Source organism: Nylanderia fulva, unplaced genomic scaffold, assembly GCF_048542155.1.
Source record: "Nylanderia fulva isolate GAGA-0341 unplaced genomic scaffold, ASM4854215v1 Scaffold129, whole genome shotgun sequence".
Lineage (NCBI taxonomy): Eukaryota > Metazoa > Arthropoda > Insecta > Hymenoptera > Formicidae > Nylanderia > Nylanderia fulva.
Genome location: NW_028189507.1, coordinates 291,265 through 302,409, shown reverse-complemented (window position 1 = coordinate 302,409; position 11,145 = coordinate 291,265). Strand labels below are relative to the sequence as shown.

The 11,145-nt window shown below is 30.6% G+C and overlaps 1 protein-coding gene across 4 annotated transcripts in view; it reads left to right on the top strand.

Moving 5' to 3' along the window:
• LOC114940148 (BTB/POZ domain-containing protein 7) overlaps nucleotides 1-10,633 on the top strand; it is a 30,263-nt gene extending 19,630 nt beyond the window's left edge. For all 4 annotated transcript variants that reach the window (XM_029314671.2, XM_085479711.1, XM_085479713.1 and 1 more), the window contains exons 10-11: nucleotides 4,542-4,757; nucleotides 5,754-10,633. In XM_029314671.2, coding sequence (XP_029170504.2) covers nucleotides 4,542-4,757; nucleotides 5,754-6,044 — 507 coding nt within the window. In that variant the 3' untranslated portion in view covers nucleotides 6,045-10,633. The remainder of the gene's footprint in view (nucleotides 1-4,541; nucleotides 4,758-5,753) is intronic.
• Nucleotides 10,634-11,145: the final 512 nt, after the last annotated feature.

Genomic DNA, 11,145 nt, shown 5'->3' with positions numbered 1-11,145 from the left:
TAACAACATGTAGGTAACAAGATGCGCGAAAAAAAAAAAAAACGTTATAAATATGGAAATTGTTCGAATTATAGATTCTTTTATTCAATAAATAGAAGAAGTTGTACGATAATAAATCGGATTTTATTTTGAACTGTAACAAACGCAATGGGGTTACTTTTAAGTACACAAAACATTTATTGAAAAAGTGGGTCACGCAAAAATATTAATTCATATAATTTTTATTGTATTTTATTCGCAAATATTTATCATAGTTTAAAAAAAATATAGATGACAGAAACGTTTACATTTCTAAAATTTAACATAAAGAAATAATTTAATTAATTTTTTTGATAAATTTTAATGTTAAATGATTGGATTTTTTTATATTTATTATAGTTTTTTTTGCGTTGATAATTGCTACACTTTCTGTATTTCCTTGTATCACTTAGATGATGCGAGATAAAAAAGAAATCTCGTCATCTTGTATTTAACAGCACGTGCTACATTAATTTTTTTTTTTTTAATGATTCACCGACATGTAAGGCCGATTCACAAGAAAAATAAATAATTATTTCAATCGAATAAATTGCTATTCGTATTTAATCGAAATCATTTCGATTCTAGGTAACTCATTAACTAAGATGGATTAAAATATGCGCCAATATACGTCATTTCAATATATCGCTATTCGTATTTAATTGAAATCATTTCGCGCTTACGTCTTTGAGTCTAAATAATTGATTAAGATTGAATAAAATATGCGCCAATATACGTCATCGCGAAATATCATTTGTGCATTAAAATATTTTTAAATTCTCTCTTTCTCTCTCTCTCTCTCTCTCTCTCTCTCTCTCGTAATAAAACAGTTTTTATCATTAAAATTAAACTATTAACAAAGATATAAAAGTAAAAGTTGTTAAAAGACTTTAAATAAATGTGACACATTTTCAAAATATTTGCATCAGTTTAATTTAATACAACGTTAATATTAATATTAAAAGTTACATCCAATCAAAGACAAAAGAACATTCTATTTATGCAACCTATTCCTCTCGTTGGATTATGTAAAATGTAAATGATTAATATAGAATAAATTAATTTATTTATTTGCATTTTAATTAAAATCTTATTTAAAATATTTAATTGATTTTACGAATCAGAAATAAATAAATGTATTTCCCATCAAAGATTACAGATTATTAATTGAAATAATTATTTCTCTCTTATTGCAAAAGTGGTAAAATATTTACACACATTATTTGCATTTATTCTATTTGCTTTTCTTTTAGGCCTATTTTTTATATTTTATCAAATCGTAATTTCAAATAGAAGAAATTCTCTGATAATTATTTTAAAATTATTATTTAAATAATTTTGAAATTATATATATATATATATTTTTTTTAAATATTTTATTATTTAAATTATTATTTAATTAAATAATTATTATTAAAATTATTTTAAAATTATTTCAATGAATAATTTTTCTAAGAGTAATTATTAAGTAAGATAAACTTTAAATATTTTATTTAAATAAAGCTATTTAAATAATAATAATATTGTATTATAATATATTTTATATAATAACATTATATTAAATAATTATAATAATATTTCTTCATAGTTTGAATTTGAAATATTTCCACTATTGTGTGCCCATCTTCATTTTCTAGATTTAATTAGTCATAATTGGCGATATACACAAATTCTTCGACAATATTATTCCTATCATGTTGTTTATACAATTTATCCCATACAATCCGTCAGTATCTTTATGATAAGACGATATTGTTTGACACGTAAACATTATCGTAGATATCGCGGAAGTGTGTGCAGAAGATTCTATTGTATTTTGTGTTGATACCATCTTGCTTATATTTTGATTCGCGACATGTAATGCAATGATTTAATATCTTCCTGTTTGGAAATGCGTCATAGACAAGAGCGTGACGAGCGGTTAATTGAAAAAGTGACAGAAGGGGCTTCGAGAAGGAGGAAAAAATCACGTGTGTGTATAATTGAACGAAAAGAGTATTATGTCATATTATATGAGAATTTTTCGAGCTCGCGTCTATCGAGAAGACGCGCAATATAATTTTGTGATTCAGAGTCAGATGTGGAGAGATTTTAATGGAGGGAGGGTATCTCTGAAAGAGAATCCCGGGCACATCGAGTTAATAATCACGCATGTGTGTCGCATCCACGCTTGCTAATTTACAGCAGCGATAACGTATGCAAAGCATCGCTCTTCAATCGCTATATATTGTATATACAGGGTGTCCCATTTTAATGTCCCACCTTAAGTAACTTTTATTTTCGATTGAAGAAAATGTTTCAAACAAAAATTGTATAGTTTCGAGGGAGACATAAGGTATGATTACCGAAAACTGAATATTTTACATTTTATGTCAAAAAATTGTTAACTTCGAACCTTTATAACTCAGAAAGTACTTAATGGAAAAATATTTTATTATACGGTTTTGGAAAGTTTTTGAGATAAGTTACAAGAAAAATAGATGATTTCATTTAAAAAATTGAAGATAACCTTTACGTGACCTTCAAGTAACTATTCAAGGTCAAACTAATGGTATCATCTTATGTCTCCCTCGAAACCATACAACTTTTGTCTGAAATATTTTCTTCTACAATAAAAAAGTTATTTGGGGTGGGATATTAAAATAAAACACTCTGTAAATAGAGTGTAAATAGATGTTTCTGAAATACTTGGACGAACTGCTAGAACTGCTCTATTCCTCGCGTCAAAATAAAGAAAAAGGTTTATTTATAATTTACAGTAAAAAATGACTGGTTGCGAAATTATAGCAAAACAAAATGTATGTCAACATTATTATTAAATAACATTAATTCATAAAAAAATTTTTTTCATTGTTTTAAATCAGACAAGGTATTTTTATAAATTTTTCGATGCTGAAAACGATGCAAGCCAATTATCAATAGTCAAATTTCTGAAATAATTGAAGTTTGATATGCAAAAAATATTTTTGCGATATTTGAGATTTTTTTGCAAAAAAGGTTAATGTTATCTGGAAATTTTGATCAGATATCGTGAATTGTTCATCCCCTATAAAATTTTATTTCGATTTTTTATTTTGATTTAATTTTTTTTTTATTTTGATATCTTATTTTTTAGTCACGTTAGGAAGAATTTAAATATATAGTTTTGTTGAGGTAGAAAATATTCTGCGTATGATGATAAAATCATAAATTATATACTATGTACTCATAATTTGTAGTTTGCGATTATCGATACAGAGTGTAGCTTATCATAATAGCTTCCACTAAATAATATATTTCTATATAGGATCTCATTTTAATTGCTTACCTTAAATTTTTCGAAACAAATGCATTTTCAAAAAAAGTTGTATGATCTAAAGGCGGACAAGTAAGAGTAAAATCAATTTTGGAAAAATATTTTTTTCAAAAAAACTTCCTCAAATGGAAAATAATTTCCAACTTTAATATTTCAGGCATACATGACTAAAAATAAAATATTAAAATAAAAAATGCATTTTATAGGGGATGAACGATGTATTCATGATATTTGATCAGACTTTCTAAATAAGATTAACTTTTTTTTTTACAAAAAATCTTAAATATTGCAAGAAAAACCATTTTCTACACATTAAACTTCAATTATTTTGGAAATCTAACGTGCTAGTGAAATTTGATTTACGACATCACTTTCAGCATCCGAAAATCTAAAAAAAAACTTTGTCTGGTTTAAAATAACTTTTGGCTATAAACTAGTGTAATATATTGGTATTTCTTCGTTATCAATAGGTTGCAAATAGTAGATTTTAGACGTTTTAAATATCCTCATAGATAACAATTTGCTTTCAACCAAATGGAGACACAATTTGTATATTTTTTATCAGTTAAGTTAGTTATGATTATTTCTCACAATAACGTTGACCTAAACTTTGTGTTACTATAACTTCGCGACTAGTCATTTTTGACTATGAGTACATATAAACTTCTTTCTTTATTTTGACGCGAGGAATACATCCTACAATTTTGCCCAAGTATTTCAGAAACACCCTGTACATATGTCATTTCTTCATGCAGATCACATATGAATTAGGTCGCGTTCCATTTCCGAAGGGGAAGAATCCTTCCTCCCTCTTTCTCTCTGTCTCTTTCCGACGATAGAGCTTCACCTCCATTATCAGAGCACGTTTCTATGTTCTTCCCGCGTGAGCTCTCGACCAATCGACTCTAATTCTCGCGCTACGCATCGTCTATTTATGTCATTAGCCTCGTTTTATTCGACACTCGAGATCGCGGTGATTCAATATATATATATATATATATATATATATATATATATATATGTCTCCGGATTCAATATATATATATATATATATATATATATATATATATATATATATGTATCTTGTACACATACGTTCACAAACCGCTCCAATTCCGCGATCTTCCTCTTTCCTTCTCTCTCTTTCTCTCCATATTATTCCCGGCTTTTAATGCATCTTTCATTTAGCGGACGGCGCGCGATAAATTGCCCGTGATATTGATTTCAGAACACAGCGTCTTACAGTATGAAAGAGCAAAACGAGCAGAGGATGACAGATATAGAGGACATTGACTCGCCGGGCATGGGTATTCGTGTGAGAACTACCGCCCCGGTGTGTTACGGGAGGAACATGACATTTCCTCGGCCGACTTCGTCTTACGCACATAGACACGAACTTCCAGCTATAGTGACCGAGGGAGAGAGCTGCAGACTTCTGGCCGAGGTAAGGGAGAAGACGAGCTAACGCTACTCTATAACATATATGTATGTGTACGCGCGCATACACCGATATATTGCACTGAGAGCAACTTTATAATCTCGCGTTTTAGGCTCGGTTGCGTCTTTCGCTCACTCGCTCGCGCTTAGATCCTCGCAATTTTCTTAATTAGGTTTCCTTTGTTCGGTCTTGTGTATCGCAAACTGAGATTATAATCTGGCAAATGAGGAAGATTACTAAATCGGTCTAATTTAATCCAAGCTGCGCTGGCGCAACCGAAACTTTCTTATGAAATTGTTTTCTCTTCTTGTATGTATTGTGGAATTTTTCTCTTTTTTCTTCTTTTTTCGTGTTCTCTTCCTTTTTCTTCTTTCTTTTATTCTTCTTTTCTTTTTTATTTTGTTCTTTTTTCTATTCTTTCTTTTCTTCTTCCTTCTCTTCTTTCTCTTCTTCTTCTTTCTTCCTTCTTTTTTCTCCTTTTTTTTCTTTTATTTCCTTTTTATCTTCTTTTCTTCTTTTTTCTCTTTTATCTTTTTATTTCTTCTTTTTTCTCTTTCCTCTTTTCTTTTTCTTCTCTTCTCTTCTTTTTTCTTTCTTCTCTTCCTTTTCTTCTTTTCCTTCTTTTCTTATCTTTTTACTTCTTCTTCTTCTCTCTCTCTCTCTCTCTCTCTCTTTTTTTTTTTTTTTTTTTTTTTTTTTTGAGTCAGGAAATTTGCCAAAACCAAACTTCACCGTCCTGACCCCTGAGGGAGGGCCAGGAGGCTTCGTGGTAGATTCCCGCCCTATCCCGAGGGATTATCGAACGGGGGACCGACCTAAAACCTGACTGAAGCGTCCTTACTTCTTTTTCCTGTTCCCTCTCTGTTTTTCTTTTTTGTTTTTTTTGTTTTTGTTTTTTATTAAAATTTGGTTGCAAAATCTCTCTCGATTAGTGTGGTAACCTTAACCGATTCGAGAATATCGGATGAAATGCAAGAGATGGGTCTTATTTCTTATTCACAGCAACAAGAGGCCAACTCGTGTAGCGACGGCCAATTGTCGGGCGTGATGCCGGACGTAGCGATGGCGACGGCCTCCTTCGGCGCTTTGCATTTAATCGAGGAACAGGAACTGGAATTGGATCTCGGTGACGGGGCGTCGCACCTCCTGCCGCACATCTCCCCGTCGAGTGGCGGAAGCATCGAGGCCCACCGATCCTCGCTTCCTCATCAGCATCAGAGGCACTTCTCCGGCCCGCCGCCCCCACCTTACGTGTATCACCGAGCTGGCACTGCCTTACCGAGGTTTATTTGAAATTTATATACAATATGCGGTAGGAGCGAACAAAGTGGCAACTACTGATCTCTTTTTCTTCTTTCTCTTTCTCTCTCTTCTCTTTATCGTCCTTTATTATTATGTAGCAATTTATCGTAGCATATATATATATATATATATATATATATATATATATATATATATATATATATCGATTAAACCTTGTTATTGCGGGTACAAATTTATTACAAGAATAATATAACACTGTTCGACAAAAAATGATTTTTTTTTTCGAATACCGGAACGAGACTAGCCGTTTCTTATATGTAGCTTTTTGGACGCTGAACATCTGTTTTCAAAATTGCTCCATTACAATTTTAAGAGACATGCAATTAAGATTAAGGCTCCTGCATACTCAATTGCCAAGTCCGCGTTGATAGTGACGACTTAATTCAAAACAATGGAAATAAGAATCTCTATATTGTTTCATCGATAAAAAATTGTACTATAATAAAGAAAAATTATATGATTAATAAATAATACGATTTTGTTTATTAATAATAAGCATAAATGACATTTTAGCAAGCTAAGATTTTTTGGGGATTTATAGCGTTATTTTTCATTTTACTGTGGTGTTTTTATGTTTAAAATAATTGCCGTGGTGTTAAAATATACCGACGACTCTTATTTTGGCATAATATGTGAAAACATATAAATATTTATTTCATTTGGATATACTTGTCAAACAGCTGGTTTGCGTCCTTGATTAGGTTTAATTCATAATTTGATATATACATATACACATATTATTTATTGATTACTCAAACAAAAAGAGAGTTCGATATATTTTACATGTCTGCTTTATTGACTTCAAACGCTATTTTATTGAAAAACATTTTTATTTTAACGTAAGTCGCAAAAATTTTTATGATATATTTTCTCACTTTTGACGTTATCAACCCAAGATGGCCCCTGAGTATACAGGAGCCTTAAAATTGCAAAAAAGGATTATTTTCACAAATTTTGTCGTAATAGCTACAAAATGCGACGTGCTAAAGAAATTTTTTGTCATCAAAATAAAGTCTATTGTTGGGACTTTTAACTTTCAATAGGAATTTTCGATGTTAATGTGGTTCATAAAATATCTATAGTTGAATATGAGGTATTGCAGAAGTTAGCTGACTAAATAAGTGACTTAGGTTGACGAGTTACAAACAGTTTTTAATCATGTTTATTTATTCTTAAAAGATTTTTAGGCCACTGAATACGAATCCAATGTCAAAATTATCAAAATGGTGAATTTAACGAATTTATAAAAAAATATTTTTTTTAATTTCTATATCCCCTATTTTGAGTACTATTTTGAATTTGACAATTTTGACATTGATTTCGTATTCAGTGACCTAAAAGACCTTTAAGAATAAATAAATAATAAAATTGTTTGTATCTTGTCAACCTAAGTAAATCACAGCTAACTTCTGCAATACCCTATATTCAACTATGTATATTTTATGAACTATAACCGATATCGAAAATGCCTATTGAGGGTTGAAAGTCCTAATAATATACCTTATTTTAGTGGCAAGAAAACTTCTTTAGCACGTCGCATTAATTATTGTAGCTGTAATATGACAAAGTTCGTGAAAATAACTCTTTTTTGCAACTTTAATTGCATGTCTCTTAATATTGTGACGTGATGGAGTAATTTTGAAGACAGATTTGTATTCAGCGTCCAAAACACTAAAAAAAAAAAAAAAAAAACGATTAATTTCGTGCCGGTAATTTTTTGTGTTGAACAGTATAATGATATGTACATTTTTATTTAAAGCAAAGCTTGAAAAGAAGGTAGGAAAGTACTTGGGGGTTTATAAGGGGATTTAACCTTAACGAAAAATTCCTCCGGGGGAGTCGCACATTTGCGAAAGAAAAAACTATGCTTATGAGTACAGAGGTTTCACTGTACAATATATAAATATATACATATATATATATATACACACATATATACATATATGTAATAATTAAGTGCAATCGTACGAGAGACAAAAAAATTGCGATTGTGATTTATACATATAAATTATGTAATCGTGATATGTGTATGTGGGTGTACTTATGCGTGTATGTGTGTGTGTATGCGCGCGTGTAATCTGGGGAATAAAATGTGTATTCATTCGATTTCCGGAGAAACTGTCAAGACTGTTTAGCAAGAAAGTTTCCAAGGAGGAGGAGAGAAGGTAAGGGAAAAAAATATACCATGTGTACGAAATAAAATCTTTCGCGTCTGTCTTACTCTTACGTAATTATAACACGAAAGAGGAGAGTGAAAGTGTGTAATAATTCTTTGTTCCTGGAGGGGTAGAGCAGCAAACCGTTGGCGGCAGCGATATACTACATTACGCGAAATGGAGCCGCGAAGCGGCTTGATGACATTTTACCCGCGCGCATGTGAAACTTTTTAATTTTTTTTCTCCTCTCTTCTAGGGCAGTTTCGATGTATGTATGTGACACCGGGAGTCTATAGTAAGACTGTAAGTATACAAAGAGAGAGGAAATCCAATCGATAAAACATATATCGCGCGCTGACGGAGATGACGTCCGGGGCGCCTCGGGTCGTAAAAAGCGTGCGTGACGTCCACGATATTTAATGGGTTAATTAATTATCGCTAAGTGCCCGGGTGCATGAGAATTTTCTAAGAAAAAATTTTCCATAAATTTAAATGTATATGTACGCCTTCACCGGCCTTGCTTTCTCTCTTTCTCTCTCTTGATTCCACAAATATTATATATATATAGGATGGCTCAGAAGTCCGTGTACTATTAAAAGAAATAATGCTTTGCAATTTCGGCAAATCGAGATTAAGAGGGATATTAAAAAAAAAAATTTTAGGTGATATTTAACTTGACAAATAAGAATTCCAAATTTCCGGTTTAGAAGAAGGTGATTGAGGGAAAGTAACGATAATTGGGGATTCAGGAGATGCCATCCACAGCCAATTAAACTCTCGCGCGCTGAAATTCCTCTTTAATCGGAAAAAAGGAGAGACTTGTAGTTTTTAGTCTTTGATCAGGAATTTGCAATTCGAGAACAAAAGTTTATTTCTGGGTCATTGTGTATATACATATGTCGTGTATTCCGCAAAATGTCAAGACTTTATTTCAATTCCGCCGTAGTAGCGGAATACTGTAGGGAAAAACCATTAGCCACTTTCATTCTCATCTAAGTAACACACAACGATCGGAGGGGAATTAATTGCTCCGTAAAGAAGAACGTACAGATGTAAGATTAATATGAACGGATATTATGACTGTCCTTTATTTCATACGCCACTCTTCTCTGCATCGCGTGACATGCGTGGGATGTAATTATTATCATTAAGATTATTCTCGATATAGAGAGCTCCTGTTTAAACATATATATATATATATATATTACGAGGGATTCCTTTACCGTCCTTACGTTAAATACTTGAAATTATTATTATTATTATTTTCTGCGTATATATGTATATGTATACAAATATTATACGCGGTTCCGTAAATCTCTAATCAATCGTTCGATTAATTTTATTGTATTATATGCATTTTTTTGTTATACATATTATATATATATATATATATATATATATATATATATATATATACATATGTATTTGAAAGACGCGTTTCGTTTCTGAACAGGAATGAAATTCGGCGTTGTCGGCGCTGTTTTATCATCGCTGACATAAATTGTGATATTATTCGAGAAAGTTCTTGGTTCGATGATCATTGGGGTTTAAATATAATATATGAACCCGTCTCTTGCAGACTTCCCCGCCCTGTGGATTAGAAAAAAATATATATTATATGTATAAATATATATATATATATATATATATATTTATATATATAGTATATAATATTAATATATATTATATATATAAATATATATAAATATATATTTATGTGTATTATATATAATATATTATGTAAAATATATATTAACTCTGTAACGCGATTCACATAAACTATTATAAATACCGATTGTCTGCTTTGTAAAGTGTGTCATTCGCGTTTACTACTATCTTGCGTATAAATATATATATATTCGTAAAAATTATTGAGTCTGTCAAACGATATTAGATCGTGAAATCCGCACGATCGTGTATCAAGTAACGTAACAAGCGTCAGTATAGTAGGTGGATCGCGAGAGGAGGTTGGCGAAATTATACATAATTTAAAAGCAACTAGACCAACTTTTAAGACCAGTATAAAAAAAAGAATAGTTATCACGTAGATAAAGATTAATACTGTATAGACTGTGTGTATGTGTGTGTGGTGAGGTATATCGCGAGAGTAGTATTTTGACATTCGCATATAGTTTCTTCGCAAAATAAAAAAAGAGATATAATTAAATAATACTTCCATTGGAATACTCACGATTCTTCTTTTCTTATCTTCATAGTTATTTATTTGTAATAAAATAAGCTATATCGGCTAAATCTCGCGTTGCGTTCGGCAAAAAGTGAAATTCTCGAAATTCAGTTGATAATTTTTATGATTCGCACCGATAGGTAGCGCTCGCTGGACATATATATTATATTTAAAAATATAAAAAGTTTAATAAATATATATATATTTCAGAATGGAAAGCAAGGACTCTGGCTCTAGTTATTTATTCCTTCTCTAGCATTTCACCGTGAGATTTTTCCCATATAGGAGGAAGTATGCTAAATCGTACCTCCTTGCGATAAAACTATCAAAGAAAATAACATAATTTTTTTATTTATTGAAAATTATGGTTCTTTGTCAACGATATACGCAAAACATTAATACAAATTAAATTTATTATTGTTTCATATCGTAAAAATAAAAAAAGTAGTATTTGGTACAATTTGTAATATTGATTTGCTAAGATGAAATAAAATGAAAAAATGCTTTAATAATAAGTTTAATTGCTTATCTTCCTCAATGTGATAGCTTAGAGATGCCACATATTAAAATCATATAAATATAAAAATCTCATAAAATATATTTATGAATGTCACTCATCAACTGTATTTCTTAAGCAGAATTAATATCTTATTAAAATAATTTAACTCTGTTTAAGAAATACAGTAGAGATTGATTTAACGAACGATACGATTTATAGCATACTTTCCCC